We start from the raw sequence: 21,515 nt of genomic DNA, 5'->3' as shown, positions 1-21,515 counted from the left end.
TACGGATATGATGAGAAATGAATAAAATGACGGAATGAAGAAAGTGGGAAGAAACGGGACAACCCCGAGGAAACCCACGCAAACGGTGTTTGTCCACCATTAAGTTCACTTGGCTTGAACTGGATTTGAACCCGGGATCCTATGCAGCAGAATTGAAGGCTCTACTACTGAGCCACCGGGGTCCCTCACATTGAAAGAGTAAAATATGAGTATAAAACTGGGGTCAAAATAAGATAATGTGGTGTACAGAAGATACGTAGGGGAAATGCTAAATGTACGAAATACTCCCATAGTCGACGCAAGGCAATAAGGTGGAATGTACCCATGCGAAGAAGGAAAACGATCTTGAAATGTGTATGTAAGATTGTCAAAATATGCTCCGGTAAAGAGCGAAGAGGGTGGCAAGGAGTAGGAAGAAAGAAGAAATGAAAACAGAAAATGCGTGTTTTTGCTTTGGGTGCATACGTCTTTAGTATGTGAAGGAGACGAATATGGATCCTAATGCACGAAAAGGTGAGAATACGCACGAAGGACACAAACCTGCTCCTGTAAGCAGCCACTGAAACAGTACTGCACAGTGTGTCGTATATACATATATCGTGTATTGGGAACAACGGTGAGATACATGTTGGAAACGAAAATGCGTGTGAGAATTAGTAGCACAAAAACGAAAATGCATTGCACAGTAGAAAGTAATAGAAGGTGCTAAACAATTGTAAGATAAACAGCAATGGTATTATCAGTACCACCCGTAAGTATGAACATAAAATCATTACGAAAATACGCATATGTATGTACGTGAAACATTTCAAAGCAGAGTTGTATGGTAGAAACAAGACCCAGATTCCTAATAAGTAGCATATAGATGGTATTTCAGGAAGAAATCATCCAAACAACTACAGTGTTGCCATGACAACGACTTGACGATGCATATATTGTGGCACTCTGCTTCACAGGCCAATGATGCCAACTGAAGAAAACTGCAGTGGATTTGGAAAGTAATCTGGTTGTTTAAAAATATCCAGAATGAAACTACACGTATTGGAATACATGTATGTACCGTGGGCATTTGATTATGAACAAGGTATTCAAGTGAGAATATTGTCTCTTAGGGTCGGCAGAAAAAAAAAACTTTTTATTTTATTTTTTTCTTAAGTCGCTATAGCGCGGAAAAGTTGCTTTGGCACCGATTAGAAAAATTAAGAAAAATTGAAACCGGTTAAAATCTTCCGTTCCCGCATCGCAGTTAAACTTTACTAAAACAAAGAAAATCTTGTGATTATTAATTTCTTTTGTCTTATAAATAAATAATAGTTAATCGATTCCAAGATTTATTTTTTGTAATATAAATTGTATTAAACAGCAAAATACAGTTATTTCATTTTTTAAATTCAAAACATAACTGAAAATTATTTTCCAAAAAATAACATTTTTCATTTGTATAACATAGTTAGGATTATTTTAGTTTAATGACTGATTTAAAAAGCAAAACGAACATTGTAAAACCGTTCATGGAACTTTTATTTTTAAAATAATGTCATCTGGAGCTTTTCACCCGTTCGTAAACAGGAATAACCCAGAACTCACCACAAGGGGGTGGCTGCGGTTCGAGTTCCACCCACACCCTTTACAACCAACCATCCAATGCTGGCGTGTTTTACATATTTCTAGTTAATCTTGGATTTTTGTGGAGTTTTTGTGACATATTAGCTCTGGATTGCAGAGTTGCCCTGACTTTGCCAGCTGGATCTGTTACCAGTTTTACATGCCACTCATAAGCTTGTTTGTGGCAAGGGAATCTTCTACAACTTTCCAATCTGGAACCGTGCTACTCTGTATAAGGAGTCTGATTTCAACATCATTGGATCGACGCAACAATGGAGGAGAAGATACTTTGCAGGTCGACTAGTCAATCATTTCAGTATAATCTTTAGCAACAAAATTGAGTTTGGGTGGTGTGGAGTTCCTGATTGTCTTTCCTTTAGTTTTTGCCTGTCTTGACTTTATTATTCTTCTAAGAGCAAGTTCTTTAATATATTTCCTTTCGTCCGTTATCATACCCAAGAGCAAGTTTTCTGGATGAGCAAAAAATGCATTACTCTCAATTACAGGCTCTACCACTTGCCGAAGAGTTTCAGGGAGGTTTTTTGTAGCAACTGCTTCAAAAATATGTTTAGAACCATCTGAAAAAGAATGGATTGTTTTGATTTTAAACCACAAAGACAGATACGAACGCAATATAAAAAGTAGCAATTCTTTAAAACTTTTAGAGGGATTTTCAGTACTGATGTACAACCTAAAAATTCTGTTTGCGGTTGTCACCTTGAGTACGACACAGGGCCAGGGTCTCTATAGGACAAGTCTTTTGGGCATTCCCCTGCATTTACTGATCTTGAAATATCCAAAAGGTACTGCTGGTCTTTGCTGAGAATTTGACGGTCTACTTCAGGGATTATGCAGTCAACTCTTTCAAATTCAACTACAGGTAATCTTTCGCAGCCGTTAAGCAGATGACAGATCGGTTCACTAAAGGTTTTAAGTCCTGTTGCTCCCCGCCAACGTGTTGAAATACGTATCGGAAAGGCAATTTATTAAAATGGAGAAGACACAGAGCCTATTGCAACGGTCTACCTATAAAAAGTTCAATTTGCCGAATTACACCATTCCTCCATCCTATATTGGTAACAGTACCATCACAGCCAACAACATATAATTCCTCAAAAGAAATACCAACTTCAGTGAAGTAGGAAATTATGCTGGAAGTGATATCAGTAGAAGATCCCGAAGATGGAGACACGTAACCAATATATGTCGACCAAGGTTCTTGAATGATACTGAAGTGCTCCCCTTTTTGAAGTCTACGAAATAAATTAGAATCACGTTCTTGAACTACCAAGGTGTTATCTTTGCGCCTATCAAAGCATAGACCTAGAAGCAAAATATCAGGTTTTCAATGGAAACATCTCCTTATATGACATTTCTCTCTCCGTATTTTATTTTTATCGACCACATGAGAATAGTCCGTGTCTGTCACCATTCCAATATCTTGTAGAACGCTTTCGTACACTTGCGCACCCGTCGTTGCAGCACTATGTATTACAAATTTTGTAACTTCGCGTGAAACGAGACGAGTGATATGCTTTAAAGGGCAATAGTGATTTTTTTATGCTTTCAAATTAACAATAGCTATTGTGTGGTTTGCTTCTAACGACCAACATTACAAACCTGTGTCATGCACAATTAGAAGCCACTGTTTTGATGTCGTAAAACTGTTATACACAGTTCAGTGTATCACGGTTAGATATTCACGGTTAAGTTCTATCTTCTATTATCTGTTTCTTGCATCTATATAAGTCTGTTCTGCATTTGACACGCTTGAAGTGTTTCCGTACAGCTTTCTAGGACATCTTTCTATTCTTTCAACGTTTCCAAAAGGATATAGTATTCAGTTTATATTTCACGTCCACAGTGTGATCTTATACTAGGAAGTCTCATCTATTGCTCTAAAATAGGTCTCCTTCAATATCAACATACTGTACATTTGTCCATCGTTAGCGTTTGTGGTGTCCGGAGTACATCTTCATCTTCAAAGTTTTGCCTCGTAATCATCTTCGAAGCTGCCATTGTAGCGCTACGAAAGATCACCGCACGGAATGCAACAAAAATACTAAGCACTATAATTCAAGAATACAAAGAACAACTAATACAAATGTAATAACACAGCTAACACTGAAGAGGTCTTCTGCACAACGCCACACTGAATTACTAAGTGAAGAAATGACGAGAACGTGACGGACATGGAATGCGTGTCAAAACTTGCAGCGTTCAGCATTCAGCAAAAATGCTTGAACACTCTCAAAGTCAAGCTATCTTGCATAAGGGTAGGGGAAGTGGGATTCAATCCAGTAAATTGTCGGACTGCGGTGAAATATTTCCCTCACAATCTGCTTGTTTTTTAAACCAATTATTTAACTCATATGTGCAAAATTACCCCAGACATAAAATATGAAAAATTCTTTTTTTAAACAAAAAAAAGTATTCATAATAGTTGTGCAATTCAAAAACGTAAAACAAAACAACACACTTTAACTATTTTTTACTTTACTACAATTTATATTAACGAAAATAAATCATGGACTCGATAAAATATTATTCATTTATAAGACAAAAGAAATTAAAAATCACAAGATTTTCGTCATTTTTGGTAAACTTTAACTGCGATGCGCGAACGGAAGATGTTAACCGATTTCAAATTGTTTTCTTAATTTTTCTAATCAGTGCCAAAGGCAACTTTTCCGCGCTATAGAGACTTAAAAAAAATAAGTTTTTCCAGACCACCTTATTTTCTCTGCTGGGAAGATTAATGTTAGAGTTGCTGAAGACGTATCACATCAAGTACTTTGAGTACGAAATTCTTCCCAAATTTGAAACCATACACGTCCACAATCTTTATTAACCAAGTTATGTATTTTCATAATGCTGCACTGCTGCCCAGTTGCATTGTTGGAAAATCGGCACGATCCTAACCTGTCCATAGTTCGACTAACAGTAACGTCGACTCATTAATCTGTTGAAGGATAATCGATTGGAACCACTATTTATTGATCTTTTTGCCACCTTTCTTGATAATGATGCCAAACGAATAAGTTTTATGCACGGGACATTGTTGAATCCGTGGAGCAAACGTACCATGCAGCTCTTCCAATACTATGAGCATGGGCGACATTAGCTTTCCATGCCAGATATAACACACTGGATTATGTAGCTATGTGTGACAGCAGGCAGAGATTGCTTTGCTGCACTGGTACGCTTTTCACCTTGCAAAGGCAGACAGCATTCAGAGAGAAATTCCAAAGTAAAACTGCTCTGATTTGGTATATTACCCTCGCGATGATCAGAGATGAGCGAAAGGATATTTTGGGCGAAGGTGTTAACGCTTTCGTACACTTGCGTACCCCTCGTTGCAACACTATGTGTTACAAATTTTGAAACTTTGCGTAAAACGAGACAAGTGATATGCTTTAAAGAACAATAGTGATTTCTTTTGAAGCTTTCAAATAAACAATAGCAGTTCTTTGGTTTGCTTCTAAACCACCAACTTTGCAAATCTGTGTCATGAACAATTAGAAGCCGCTGTTTTGATGTCGTAAGTCTGTTATACACACTTCACTGTATCACAGTTACATTTTCACCTTAAGTTATATCTTCTATTATCTGTTTCTTCCATCTATATAGGTCTGTTCTGCATTTGACACGCTTGAAGTGTTTTCGTACAGCTTTCTAGGACATCTTTCTATTCTTTTTTTTCTATTCTTTCTATTCTATCCGTTTATATTTCACGTCCACAGTGTGATCTTATACTAGGAAGTCTCATCTATTGCTCTAAAATAGGTCGCCTTCAATGTCAACATACTGTACATTTTCCATCGTTAGCGTTTGTGGTGTCCGGACATATTGTGTTGCCTCATACGATTATCAGCATATCCACCACGTTCAGGGGACTAATATAGAACATCTTGCGACCAAAAACATTTTACGTTCACTTGCATCCCAACCCGATTTGCTGCACACGCACAAATACGCACACACACACAGTACCACTTGCAAAATAAATACCACTTCAGCTATCGCACCTCTCCATGTTCACCACTATCTCACAAACAGTTGAACGACGCCTTGCTTGTTTTGTTGAGGATTCTAAATGTGAAGCAAGCAAATGCACTAACTCTACAGGCTTAACGTCTTGCGCTTGGCAACTCTGTGTGCCTAATCAAGCTCCTATTACATACACTGCCTCAAATACTTAGTGGTCACAACTGGATTTGTGCTCAACGTCAACGCGATATTTCTTTTCTTAAAAATGTGCGCGCGTCATTGTGTACGTCATCTGGTTTTGCATTCCTTCATCTATCAGTCCTTTCTACCACTCAGTTTCAGGTTCTGAGATTTGCAATTCACTGCGCAATACTGTCTCGCTGGCTGCCTATACGAAGACATTTGCTTCATTCCAGTGTGCTCTCCCATCTTTGTGCACTGAAATGAGTCTCCGTCCTTTTCGTATAGTAACGGCGTAGTTTCTGTTTTCGTTTCTTCCTTCTTCCTACTCCTTGCCACTTTATTCGCCACCCAATTTTTACTCTAGTAATAAATAAGATCCAAGACCTGCATAGATCCTGAAGCAGGGGGACAATACGCATAGGCTTACTCGTGGTTCTATTTACCAAACTATCTGACAAATTCTAAACTTGAAATCATTCATTGTTTTTTTGGGAAATCTGTTGCATAGATTGCACACTCGAAATCAGATGTGTTTTGATTTGATTTGGTTGCCAGTTTGAAGTCCCTTTCAAGAACGGGGCTATATGAACGGGACCTACTTATAAACGTGGAATCAGAACCACATGAGCTCCAGCCAGAAACCAAATCCGGGTCTGCGACGTCAAAGGCGCTTACGTTAACCGCTTAGCCACGAATGAGCTCGTGATCAGGTGTGTTTCGCTGGCTAGGAACAGATAAAGAATTTCTTGTGCATACATTTGCGAAAGTATGAATGAAGACCAACAGCCATGAATTTCATCTGAAGTTTTGATAGTAATTTACACTCTGTAATTTTAGTAGCTACTGTAACACTGAAGAAAAAGAATATACATTTCACTGTGAAACGTTAATAGAGATTCGGTTAAATACATAACTCATGAATCACATTGTATTTAACCGAAGTCAAATGTTCATAGCTTCAGATATAAAACTTTTCTACTGGATATCAACATCGACTCCACATAAATATGATCATGTTGTATAATAATCTTTATCGTGTTTTGACCTACACATCCAGCTACATAACTTTTTTAACAAGAATTTTACGATCCCTATGGGTATTACTCTTGCAACGGACGTGACTCACTTATCTTAGGCATTTTCACTTCATCATTTATGTAATAATGTGATCTCCTCCTATCCTAAGGATCAACTAAACCTATTGCGACGTAAATTTTGTTTTTAATTCAGCCAGCCATAAGTAACTTACCCAAAGCTTTATTCTCAAAATCCATCAGTCTTCTCTCCTGCGTATTAATAAGACACTATATAATATGATACCCAGGGTTTGTTATAGTGTTTCGTAATCCAGCTTTACTGAATGCGAAATAGGGAGGAATCAAGCTTTTCGCAACGTGGTGTTGCATGTAAGTTATTTCTCTAAAAAGATGTCTTGTGAGGCTGCTCAACACACAGTTTATTCTTTCTGCTCGATTGCAAGAAGTGTTGACAGGTCGTAAGTTAAAAATACAAATCTTGCTGCGTGTTAGGCCTATTCCAATATCTACATTTATTGCCATGATTACAGTAACAAATTTCACTCAGGTAAATCATTATACATCTATAGGAAATTTCTCGTATAAAGCGACATCATTCATATCAAGTATTAAAGTTTTCCAAACTTGTAAACTTTCGAGACACACACATGAATAAAATTAATTGAACAGGACGGAAGGATCACAGACGCATGTGGAATTGCTTTCTGATTTGCAGATGACTTATTTAAAGAAGACTCCACACAAGCTGTTGTTTATTACTTATTTATTTATATTGTATTTATGCGCTTCAAGACCAGGTGAGTTTGAGCATTCAATGAACAATTAACGAAAAATTAGGGGAACCGATATGTTCCTTATTAACCCATTAGTGCATACAGTCCAATAAATTGCACGTTTAAGTATGGCGGATTATTTGAAAGTGAAATCATTTTCTGCATGACGAAAGGTTTTCAACCTAATGTACAGACACAAAGTAACTAGACTCACTTTCATTCTGACAAATCTGGGCACAGGTTGATTGCAAAAAGAAAAAGAAAATTAATTCCTGCTGTTTCGTGGAATCGCGCCGCACGGGTTTGGTAAATTTGCTTTATTATAGTTATTGCCTCGAGTTATTTTATTATATCTACGTTATTGTAGAGTCAAATGTCCTTAGAATTCAATCAGTACTACATAATGTCTAGAAATTTAATACAATGAATTACACAATAAGAAATATTTGGCTGTGCAATAAATTGAACGCAATACAAGAGACCGTCTTATACTGTAGATTCATTGGTTTGCTTGTACCGCTTGTAGTCATACAAGAAATAGCATTGTTTCCTTTTTCCAGTACTCACTTTTTTCTTCCAAGGAAGCAAGATTAACTTTATCTTCGGTCATTATTGAAACATAAAGACAAGTAATAAACAATTACTTTTATGACAGTGTTGCGATAAGTTGATTACTTAAACTCTCCGGTGAATTCAATATTTAGTAATAGCCAAATCCCAGGTGTTACACTAGGTGTGTTACCATGTAAATGGCAAGTTTATTTCTTAGTTTACCATAAAAGCATATAATTTAGCTTTACGTTCAAATGTAGCACAGCGTGTGTAACACTTCTATCAAGAAAATGTGATCCTGTGATTTGGGCATTTTGACAATGAATTTCTATATTATATGTGTGCATATCGATTGATACACTTGACTTATAATTTTATTTTTTCAGTATTTTAATGTTTTTCCACTTATTTCAATTTATCTGTGCACGAAATACTAGTGGTATTAGAGGAAGATGGTATGTCGCTCCACCTAATTAAACTGAAAACATCGATAAAGAAGGTGATGATGTACATAAAGAAATTTGGGACACCTGGGCATAAAATGTTGCTTAGTACATCTGAGTTACAAATACAATTTAAAGACAGTGAAAATTCACTTCAGTCCAACAACGTTTTACAGAGTTGAACCTTGAATTAAGAACCGTCGCAGAAAAGTAATAGAACAAATAGGAAGGACTTTGAATGGAAAAATCCAACGTACGAAAATTCGGTACAGCTCCACACCAGAAAAAGAAGTTTCCCATTCCGTTTTCGATGTTCGATACGATGGAGTGAATAATATGCCTCAAGAAATAGAGAAAGCGCAGCGATGTGCAAACGAAAAATCGGACTACAACCTAAATTGCTTTCTCGAGTATCCCGTGAAGAAGTAACTGATTACCCAAACTAACGAATCCACGTCAATCGCCTGAAAATTGTTGTCTATGACGCTTTGTGTGAATAGCAATGATAAGTCTATAGTTCATATCATTGTAAAACAAGTATATTTACTGTGCTATACAAGAGTAAGACAAAATTATTGTCAAAAGTATATTTCTAAACTATGTTACAGAGTAATTATGTAAGAAATGCGACATTGATACTGAAGCAACAGTGTAATTTTGTTGCAAAAATGTATTATATTACATTGTATCTCTAAGTAATTATATCTTAGTAAAAAAATTATATCTTAGTAGAGAGCGTACAATGATTGACTTCTGATTTGCATAATTTGAATATATAAGCGCCAAGATCTACCACGAAAACATTTTCGAACTTAGTTATAGACCTTATGCACTAATGGGTTAATGATAATTGCCACATAAAGATCTGCAACTCAAAATGTGATTTAGGTACGGTATTTCGAACAACGTGTGTATTGCAAGGTCAAAGGTGTATATTGCAAAGTAATCAGTAAGCATAAATTCCTGTATCCAACGGTTAACATATTGTAAGTACTGAGAAAATGAAATGAAATCTTTAAGTTTTACGTCCACGGATATTCCGGTTAGGCTAAAGGAGACGGTGTTGATCAGAGAAGAGTGAAATGGTGGAATGAAGAAAGTGGGAGGAAACGGGACAAAACCCAGCAAAGTTCCACAACATTGAATTTAAATGTTGTCCGGCATACGATCACAAAACTTTAGGTGTAATGGAAACATTCCACAGAAATTTACAGAGTGCTCTTAATGTTTTTGTGCAGGAAAATCGAAACCAATGGCCGAAGCTTATTTCATTTATAACTTTTGCAATTACCACCACATTTATCAAAGTTGGAATCAAGTATTCAAGTTTTTTGTTATTACGAGGTTCCGAACCTAAGACCATTTCCGATATTGTGCTTGCACCAACTGCAAAATCATATAGAACACTTGAATAGAATACGGGGAACTGTGAAGGACAATTTAGCTGCGAGCTATCAAAAGCAATAGAAATATTATGATGCAATGCATAAATAAACTAGCGTTGAGAAAGGACAGAAAGTATTGGTGTTCTATCCAAATCGTCACATTGGAGTACTTGAAATATTTTCCTTTAAATTTGTCGTTCCAGTGACAATACTTGACAGAATTAATGCCAACTTTTATAGCATGAAGTTTCCTGATACATATTGTCAACCCATACAAAAATTTCTGTGGAGAGAATTAAGACGTATTATGAACACTTAGATGAGACTCATTATGAGTATAACTAGCTACTTTTACTATACGAGCTAAGACATTTAAACGAAGAAAAAACAAGGACGGCAGAACGCGAAACGAAAGATACAGGATAGGATCTGACATATATAGCTTATCTCTTAAATATTTCTCTTCTTCCAATTGCCAGCACGAAAGGAGAAAAACAGGATAGAAGAAAACACATCTAAATTGTTTAACTCAATTGGCTAGGAGCATTGTATAGCATAAAACATGTTAATTTAATCTTTTAAGTTTTGTTTCGTCCCACGGTTATGCCGGTTAGCCTAAACGAGCTTTTAATTATTATCATTCCTCACTTTGGAAAAAAGGGCAGTATTCACCTTTCGGAAGAAGAAATACGAAGACAAACATTTAGTAAGATAAATAAATTGTTTGCGATACAAATATTTTCCATTCTGTTAGTTACAAAAACCTGATTCGCTATTCTTCACTGAATGAAAGAATGCTAAGATTGTACTTCCGTAATTTGAAAGGCAAATGATCTAGAGAAAGATTAGTAACCTATATTTCTATTTCCCCGATTATTTTTTTCACTATGGACTAAATATTGTCACTGACATACTATATAAGCATTAAACAGGTAGTTCAAAAAATCATGATCACAGTTACTTTATACAGGATGTCCAGGAATTCCGGACCATCATCATTATTGGCATTTAAAAATTGGATTCTTTTATTTAAACATGTATGTCTAGTGCAAATATTTTAGAAACTACACTTTATACAGGGCGACCCAGAAATCATGCCGTTCGCATCACGAACTTTCCAATATAAAATATCTCTATATTCATGTGAAAATCGCACTTTTTTTAGAACTTGCAACTCTTCATATTTTACACCTTCTATATCACTGTCATCGCTCGAATCCGAAAACATCCAAAGAACCTAGTCTAGATATATCTACCCAATTCAAATAGACATTTTTAACAGCATTCATAATGCTAACAGACAAACAATTTCACAGACTTCAAAACCTCTAACCATTACTGAGCTCATATACATATGTTAACAATTCAACGCCAAAGCTTAAAACAACCCTTCCTCGAGGAAAATGAAGTGTCACGTAATATGCAAAGATCCTGCCTGTGCTTAGGGACTAACAATTTAGTGCTTTCTTTCACTGCCTTAATAGTGCTTCGAAAAGTGAATTTTTTTAGTTATCTGTATCTTAGCGATTCTCTTGCTTTTTGTGTGTATTCCCTTAGTGTTACCACCCCACAAGAAAAATGAGCCTACGGTTCATTTTTTAAACAAGCCAAGGGGGTGTAATGTCCCATGTGGTACTGTGTACAAGCAACTTTTTAAGCTTATGTTTATAAACAACACATAGTTTTACGAGGATATTATACACCTCGCAGATCCAATACGACCTGCAGACGACGGACTTTTGGCTCCTCCCACCAAGCAGAAGACAAGAACGGAGCAGCAGCGCCACGGCCGTCTGGGGACCCTGTAAATTTGATGGACAAAACCGGATCTGTACTAGTTCACTGCTGCCTCTCCTATTGCTTGCTTCGGAAAAATAGAGTAACCTAATTCCAAGCCTCTAGTCTGCTTCGGGACTTCTGGCTTTTCCTTTCTCATTTGCTAGGCTGCTTCCGGCACTGTGACCACCTAATCAACTCATTGCTTCCATTGGAGCTTTGGGATACCTATCACCACTCCGCATACCCCGCTTCCGGGCTTTGTGGAGATATTGTCTGCGACCTGTCGGTCAAAGACTACCATTATCTTTCCTTACAAATACAGAGAAATTATCTTTGTAGTATTTTTTTTTTGTAAAATTCTTTTTTCTGTGGAATTTTTATAATAAAAGCCGGTAGCGGAAGACGATTCCGGACACACTTTTTATTAACGCTCTACCTACAATTGATATGCGACAGAATTTTCTAATATATATTGGTATATTGCTTCTCTAAATTATATTGTAATGCTCTCAAACAGTGAACTGCGTCCGGAATCTCGCACTTTTCCAGCATAATTGAACCACCGAATAATTGTTCCAGAATCTGATCTACAAAATTAATAAATAAATAAAAAATAAATATAACAACAGTTCAGCTGATTTTATAAACTATAATTATTTATAAATATTTTCAGGCTAGTACATGCAACAGATTTGGGAACATGTTTTTGGTAGCGTTATCATCTTTTGTCCATACATAAAATATGAATATCTCGAATGCATTTTCACCCTCTCGAAAACAAGTTGAGAAATCTTTAATGACGGAAATTCTTCTGAAATATTAGTGTCCGTTAGTAATATTTTAAAATTAGGTACTTTTCCTCTTCGTGTGAAGGACAATAGTTAGTTACTCCCAGTAAAAACGTAGAATCCACGTGAATAATTACAAACGATTGATTGATTTTGAGTTTTACGTCCCGTTCAGCATCGAGGCTATATGAGACGTGGACCTACTGATTAACGTGGAATCCGAACCACATGAGCTCCCGCCGGGAATCGAACCCGGGTCTCCCGCGCCAAAGTAATTACAAACGAAACAGCAATGAAACGACTACAAACGAAACAGCAAACTTGCTGACTACGCAAAATGCTGATAAATTATTATGCACTTCAGCGTTGGTTTTGTTCGTATAAAGTAAATCCTAGTCAAAACAGGGAGAGTGTAGTGCGTGTCTTACCTAGGAATGATTCCAATTATTTTGTGTGACTTGCTACTGTAGAGAGTAACAGAAATTTCCGTATCCAATGACACAAACTCAGTCACGGCCAATGATAGTACATCACGTGTTTGCCTTAAACTTTCTGCATGACCAACAAGACAAAACTTTTCTTAATTTTGTTTGTTCGCTTCCTGCTGAATAGGAATGAATTTTCATGCTTACGCCGGGCGAAGTTTCGTGTTAGCTCCTAGTGTAAAGATATCACCACAAGGAAACTAAAACATTATTGTGCTGGCATGTACAGAAATTGATCTCGTAACAAACATGTACAATAAGTACACGGTAACAAATCAAGATCACCATCATCACAAATATCGTTGGGAATATTACCACTACTACTGCTACTTTTAATAATGTTACTACTGCTACTTTTAATACTACTACTACTAATAATAATAATATGGAGAAGTTGACTAAGAAAAAATATTTGGCATATGGATAAATAAACGAAATGAACAAGAAGAGAGCTAGTTTAATGGAGGAAAATGCAGACAGCATTATTTACAAACTTATTAGAATTAATATTGAAGAAACTTAAACATTTGAAAATCAGTAATTCTTCAGTAAAAGTTATATTATTAGGATTGACATACACAGAAATAAGCATTAGAAATCCTGAGTACAGAAGAATTTCTTGCATTTATGTGTATAGTGCGCGTGTTTTGTGCAAAATTTAACAATGCACCCTTCGCAGAAACGGAACTTGAAATGCACAAATCTTGCGAAGAATTTTTCTTTTTCATACAGCTGTAGAGGGAAAGTTGGGAGGAAAGCAAGGAGTAGAAAGAAGAACGATTGATGAAGAAATATAAACAAATATTGGAAATGAAATCTTTAAGTTTTACGTCCCACGGTTATGCCGGTTAAGCTAAAGGAGACGGTGATAATGAGAGATGAGTGAAATGGTGGAATGAAGAAAGTGGGAGAAACGGGAGAACCCCCAGAAAACCCACGAGCACGGTGTTTGTCCACCACAAAGTTCACTTGGCAGGGGCTGGGATCGAAACCGGGACCCCAAGCACCAGAGGTGAACGCTCTACCACTGAGCCACCGCGCTCCTCCAAGCAAATATTGGGTGTTAAAAGAAGCTGAAAATTGATAAAAAATTTCCAGGTCGAAACCTAAGTAGCAAAAAAAAAAAAATAAATAAATAAATAATAATACGGCCAGGGCCTTAGCAGTAATTACTTGTCACGGCTGGAATGAATAAAGTTCGTATTGACTTAAATCTAGATCTTTTACAAGTTCAATTAATTATTATTATATGAACAGAAATGCTGTCTCTAATATGTAAATAAGAAACTTGTTTCGAGATTGACGCAGAAGATCCCAACGCAAGGAATTGCAAATTTGAACCCGAAATATCGACTGAAAATTAAAAAAGACATTACTCATCCTGCCTGGTACGTTTAAGGGTAATATTGTGTTACTACTGAACAGCAATATTTTAATAGCCGTCAAAGAAAATATTTTAAAAATGTCAAACATATTCCATATTTGAAGTTAAGGAACAAAAAATCGTTACTCTTATTACCATATAAATTTAGTAACGAATATTTAAAGAATCTCTGAGCAAGTACGGAAGTTTAGTCGACTAAATCATTTATTTGAATTTGTGCACAATATAACTAAAAATTCATTTAACGCTTACTCTTTAGTCTCTTAAGTCAATATATTTCTTTTAAATTACATAAATTTATACGCAATGATGGGCTCTGCATTATTTTGTTGATTCGCGTCCGAGACAGTGAGGGTCTATAAAAGTTTCAGCCATGTAACACTCATCTCTTTTCAGCACAAATCACTAAGTCCCATACCTATTTCAACACTCTATGAAATACTATGACCTATCACTCTTCGCAACCACTGTGGTCCACCTTTACCTACTCCGGTCGACGTCTACGCAACACTTGTTGACAAACATAATACATACGTTCATAGTTCTTGTGTGTGTTTCACTTAGTTAAATGTAATATATGATTGAACCAATTTCATGTGGTTAAAGGATGAAGAAACAGACAACAATGCCTTGTTTTTAACGAAAGTGTGAATTCCTATGGTTAATTACTCGAACGTCCCCTTCCTCCACAGTGAGAGTAAAGGAGTCTATTATGTATAACGAGAGTTGGATATTGGTTATAGCAAGCTTAAATGCAAGAGAAACTAAACTATTAAGATCTAGTGATGCTAAACTGAGGAAGTCAATTTTCACACAAAACAGGCACTGAGGTTAAAAGATTTAGATAATCTCATTTTTCTTGGTTCTCTTTTAATATCTTCCACTTTCTATCAAAATACTCTGTTTCATTCCTAACGCTAGTACAGATCTCAGGTACTTTTGTTAATTATAAGTACTGTAATGAAAAACGTCTACACATAATCCCTATGTATCTCATATGATTTTCAGCAACATAGAAGTGAATTCTTCCCGTGTACAATAGCATACAGACAATTATTATTTATCTAAGCATCCACTGTACTTCTTGTGAACAAAGGTATAACTGTCTCTTAAGGAAGAGATATCCGGCAAATGTTATTTAAAATACAGTTCTATTCCACACTTTATTGATGATCTTAAATCTGAATTATACAGTATCTTACTGGCAATCATTGAAAGAATTTAATTGTTAAGTATTTAATAAACTGACCACAGCACCGTAACAGAGCGTTTCCCTACTATTGCATTAAACAATGGTAACGTTTGCAGTGTTTCACATAAAACGTTGACGTAACGAAGTATCATTAAACATTAAGAAAATAAAAAAAAAAAACTAAAATTTTGGTGATATTTCGGTATAGACCTAGTATTATCATATTCACCGAAAGAAAGCGAAGTATTGAAGCAATGTACGTATTCGGTTGGAAAAATCCAAGCAGCAGAATAGTTAAATAAATTATTTACAAATTACTTTTGTTTTAATGGTATCAGATGTCTAATCTTCGCCATTTTGAATTTTTGAGAAAAATTTTTAGGAGAAAACAATAATCCATGCTCTAGCAAAACGTCGAACATCAGAAGGAATCGATTGCTGAGAAACAATGGGCAATAGAGGTGGCTTGTATGTCGATTCAAGAGATTCCTCATACGTCAGCGAGACCAATGTATTATAGGTATTCATACTATGATGACAGCAGCTGAATAAGCGATTTTTAACGGATAGCACACTCTTCCGAAAAATTAACAAATTGGACATATGAGTTGTTACATCTTAAACGGCAATATGATGAGACCCGCCATCATATGATATAAACATCTTCAGATACGAACGTTCACATGTAATGATAAGCTATAAACTAATTACAAAAGCTGAGTTCTGCCTGGTCTAGTAGGAATTCAGTCGTGTTATAACATACATCAAAATTAGAACAAACACAATGCGTGAAAAAGATCCGTAACTTTAACATCATAAAAAAATGTAATTTTTTCCTTTGATTCGTTTCTTCTTTCTTATTAACTACTGTGATTCTATATAAAAAATAATGTCAAAGCTTCACGAATGATAAAAAGTGAATAACATTTATGAGCTTTGTACTCTGAAAATACTTTGAGTGAAAGGGAATTCACAGATCAGCGTGTGAGGTAGTGTTCAATATGAGAAAACCTATTACCGAATTTACTGCCCACAAAATACACTTTTTATTGCAACCAGTGTTTGAGAAGACTCTATTAAATAGTCTTGATAATTGACAGTAGTTCGTATTTTGTTTAAAGTATTACTGAGTGATAGTTTTATTACGAGCATTTTTTTTGGGGGGGGGGGGTTAAGAAGAACAGCTCTTGATATTACTCAGAGCATTTTCAGTACTCATCCGAGAACTTAAGGCTTGCTGGAAAATGTTACCATTAGTTTGGACATTTATTTCACTACAAAATTGACTCACTTCTTACAAAGCTAAGCATTATGTTGCGTTTCTTATGTGGTGAAATGCTTGCGAATCATTAATCATTAACTCAGTTAGAGGTAAACGAACAAAAGCATATTTAAGTACTGCAAGTGTTGAGAAGAATTATTTATGCTGACATAACCCTGATTAAATAAATGCATTTATACATACCTGAGGGCCTGAATGTTGTTCTCTGCTTCTCGATTATCATTTTCTTCAACGTCCTCTTCACGATCGTTTATATTCCCGATAGTGGCACAGATATGACTGCTTGACTCTTCAGTATTGGGTATAAGGTTGGAGGATTTAGGCTTGATGTTACTGTAAAAACGTGTGGCAAGTATATCAGCTGTTGATAAACGCTTGACCAAACATACTGCTTTCGAAGTTAGTTTCCAATCTAATATTGTTCCATCCTCATTCCTTTCTGAAGCGATATTATCTCCTTCGATTGCAGTTTCTTCTTCCTTGCATTCCAAACATGTCGCAAGAGGATCTTTAAGGTCATTAATGTTACCAGCACATAATTTATAATTACACTCCTCAGGTGCCTCACTTTCTCTTTTCATTTCAACTTTAATAGGAACGTTTTGTGTATTCTTTTCAATTTTGTAAGAAGTAAAGTTGAAATAATGAAGGGACATTTTGCTAACACAAAACTGTTCAAGTTGGAGATTTGAAACCTTCAGCATTTAATGTTAAAAAAAAAAAAAAATCTGAAACAAACAAAAGAAAATATAATTGGTTTTAACAAAGTTATAAGCGGGAAAATGGAACACAACGGTAAGTGGTGTCTAGCGTCCACTTTAGTGCCAATGTTATACGAAAATGTGAACGGAACTTTCGGTCAGGAGCAGCTCAGGCTAACCAAAGAACGTCAAGACAGCTGCCATATAGTGGGAATATATCCACTTAATCTTTTTACAGTACAGCACATACTTCTTCTAAATCTATGAAAGAACAAACGTATTCCGAACGTACTTATACGGTCTAGTTTACTGAACTGAAATCTTTCATAAAACGACATTCCCTCCTATGGCATTTTTAGCTTGCAATGTAATGATGTTTTTCCATAATTAAAACATCAAAGTCAATATCACTAAACAATAAAACTAAAGAGTCCTATCGGCACTAATCCTAAAGAAAGATTCACTTCCTTTGAAAATGAAAGTAAAGTAAAAAGGCGAGCCAACGATGATACTATTCTACCTACTCAAATCTTAAAAGTAAATATATTTTACTGAAATAAGTGTCAATTTATTTATTTATGAACTTTTTACGATTTAAACGACAATCTTTCTTGTTTGTCTATAACGGCTATCTTCTTAGGACGTCATGTTTCCAAATGACACATAAACAGCATTACATTATTTTCCTTCAATTTCATTAATAACGGTTTGAGTCAGAAGTAACTTTTGGTATATTATATAATAGTTAACATACAATGTTCTCCTAAGCCGTGAAAGATTTTTTTTTTTTATTTTTTTTGTACGACAGTGAATGCCACCTCACGGAGCTACGAAATCCTCCCAGTATATTTTTCCATAGGACTTTGTTAGGTTCACTAGTGCTTTCCCAGTATTTGTTTCAATCTCAAGAGAGAAATTTTCTGAATTCATTATTACTACAGTCAATTACTCGAATGACATATTAACAATGTGAGTCCTAATGGTAAGAGTGCACTTTATGCCGAACATTCATTGGAACCGATTCCTCGGAACAGTTTAGAGATCAGTTCCCAAAAATGATCCCATGAATCGAAGCTATCAAAAAGTAAATTCTAGACAAGTTTTGCAGACCACCTAATAAGTAATCATAACCTAAATTCACACCAGCAAACTAAGATATCATGAAATGATAATAGATCACGATTGCTAACCAAATGATCTACCACATTCACCAAGAATTTACTCTTCAATTACTACGTACAAGGGCAATATCCTTGACAACTGACGCTGGAATATTCCGAGAAATCAATGCAAGTGAAACGTTATCGATTTCGAGATCTAAATGGAGGGCTACCGCCCCCCAAACCCCCCGTTCAAGTACTATAAAGGCATCAAAAACAACAATAAATAATCAAACCACTACTATAAATCTAACATAATAAGGAAAAAGATACTGTAAAAAAATTAATTTACACTCACCACTAATTATAAATCAACCACCCAGCAGCAGACTATCCACTTATGAGTACGGCGCATTCAACCCATATTAAATTTACGTCTACCGAACAAACTCTCGTCCATTCCAACTGCTATTCCAGGACTCCGATAAGGTCACTAGAATTTCTAACGATTGTTTCAAGACACTTCTCTACAGAAACAACCAATTCGAAACAGTGTGCCTACTATGTTTCAACGAAATTCCAGAACATTCGCTGATAATGAAATCGTAATTACTATTACAAACAATAAAAAAAAAAAAAAAAAAGATAAAAATTCTTCTCAATGTTAATCAATCCACGCAATATTCCGAAACGATATGACTTCACTTAACATGACACTTCATCAACGCAACACTCACATTCAACCGTACAACATTCGAACATCAGTTACGAATTCAAAACAACCAATCAGCGACTTCAACACAACCAACCAACCACAGCACAGGAGGCAACATCAGTTACGAATACATAACAACTAATCAGCGACTTCAACAGAACCAACCGACCACAGCACAGGAGGCAATATGAGTGCCACCTACCGCTAAAACACCGACTCCGTACCTGTTACAAATAACAGTGATTCCGTTCCTCCAATGCCACTTTCAGGTGACAAAATCACTTGTTCGGCATAAACTGCACTCTAGCCGTTCTAATCACGTATATGTAAGGAGTGGTCGAACATGTGGAGACTGCCATCACATGTAAAGGACCCATTCACATAAATAAATAAAATAGTCGATAACGATCAGCATGTTGTAATACGCCAAAAATAATCAGAAAATATGTCTGACGAAGTGATACCCTTAAATTTGGAATAGGAATTTAGAGAAAGTGCCGGTAATCTATTTGATGGAGAGGTATTTCACGTATTTCAGGGTTTTGGTCAGTTTTTGCATATTCTTCTATTGTGTAACTAAAGTACCAGTAACAAATTATACCCTTTGAAGTTATGAAAATTATTTGCGAGGTACTGATTGTACAAAGAACAGGATCCATGTGGGAAACTTTCCAAGGTGTGCAATTACTACGCTGATCTTACGAAGACAAATTTTACACAAACTCCATTACAAAGTCGCACTCTGCAAAACAACCTCGCTTCATTTTTCATTAATGGGAAGAGTTCACATGATCGATACATCTAGCTAAGTGTAATTAATGATTATTTTTCATATTTCATTAAAAGAAAACAACTACAAATAAAACACAGTTGGTAATATATAGTGCAAGTGCTTCCCTGTTGAATGTATGCTTCCACATCCTTTTAGTTTTTATTACTAAATATATTTAATTTCTGTGCAATATAATAAACTTTCTAATATTGACACATTCATCCAATGCAAATACGAGTACACCAAAATAAAGATGTAACGACAAATATTCAGCGATGTATGATAAATAATTTTTGAGTTTCTAGGTTTCGAGATCTTATTCTTTTAATATAGGAAACAGAGTCATTTTAGACGAAGGGGACCAATTTTTTAAACCTAAACTACGATAATATTAATAGAAATTAGCGAATTTGTATTTTTTTTTTCGATTACAAAAATTATCGATGGCTGGCCTTCATCAACTAAATATAAGCTTAGGAAAAAAGTAAGCATTCTTGGGAATGACTGTGTGTCGTTTTTCCACTATTGTAGTTTGTAAGCAAAAGTAGACTAGCTGTTTCTTCTCCTACGGAAGCACAGCCAACTTGTCGCACGGTTGCACTAGATTCGCACTCCCTGGGTCAGTTATGTAGCATTCGTGCTATTTTGTGGCCACTTCGCACAAGTTCAATTGTGTGTTCTCACGCAAATCGTGTAAAGAATTTATGATTTAACAATTATTTCTGGTGGATCCCGTAAATTTCATCTATGCCAAGTAGGATATTGTCGGCCATCCAAAAGAAATTCTAGAGTGCAATGTGAAAGAACGTTATGAGTAAGAAATATTTGCGTGAAACAATAACCTAATTATAATTACATACACTCACGTTGGCACATTGTAAATTTATGGAAACTCACGTTGTAAAGTTGGAAAATGTTTCCTTCTTCTCCAAAAACACTAACGCTAAAGAAATAAGTACCATAGACATACATCTTATAGGCAACAAATGTAAAATTATTTTATGTATATCCTACAACAAGAATTTTTAAAATTATATTGTCAAGGTGATAATGGATCATGTGGCTGGATGCTATTAAATTTCACTTTGCATCGCTTCTGACACCAGTGTTGCCAGACCGATCAGTTGGGAAAGCAGAAGATTCGAAGGTAAAAAACAGGAGAAAGCAATAAACACATTAAGTGGAGGTATTCGAGTGCAAATCCAGGTGTAGCAAAAACTTGCTACTATTAAGGGGACAGTGGTCAAAACAAGCAGTCCAGAATTCATTATTACTTTCTTTTTAAAATAAAGCAATACATGCAAAACATAAATTTGAATTTGAATTACTTAAAATGTAACTTTCATAAA

The 21,515-nt window shown here is 35.7% G+C and overlaps 1 protein-coding gene across 2 annotated transcripts in view; it reads right to left on the bottom strand.

Annotated features, from left to right (window-relative positions):
• LOC145680990 (uncharacterized) overlaps positions 1-21,256 on the bottom strand; it is a 28,130-nt gene extending 6,874 nt beyond the window's left edge. Inside the window, exons 1-2 of one of the 2 annotated variants that reach the window (XM_081752250.1) lie at positions 21,033-21,256; positions 17,062-17,606 (exon numbers count right to left, since the gene is read on the bottom strand). In XM_081752250.1, coding sequence (XP_081608376.1) covers positions 17,062-17,582 — 521 coding nt within the window. In that variant the 5' untranslated portion in view covers positions 17,583-17,606; positions 21,033-21,256. The remainder of the gene's footprint in view (positions 1-17,061; positions 17,607-21,032) is intronic. The other variant, XM_081752249.1, reaches the window with a different exon arrangement.
• Between the last annotated feature and the right edge of the window lie 259 nt (positions 21,257-21,515).

This window comes from Thermobia domestica, chromosome 3, assembly GCF_964235325.1.
Source record: "Thermobia domestica chromosome 3, izTheDome1.hap1.1, whole genome shotgun sequence".
NCBI classification, from domain to species: domain Eukaryota; kingdom Metazoa; phylum Arthropoda; class Insecta; order Zygentoma; family Lepismatidae; genus Thermobia; species Thermobia domestica.
The sequence above is the reverse complement of the archived record's forward strand: the minus strand, read 5'-3'. Positions and strand labels throughout refer to the sequence as shown.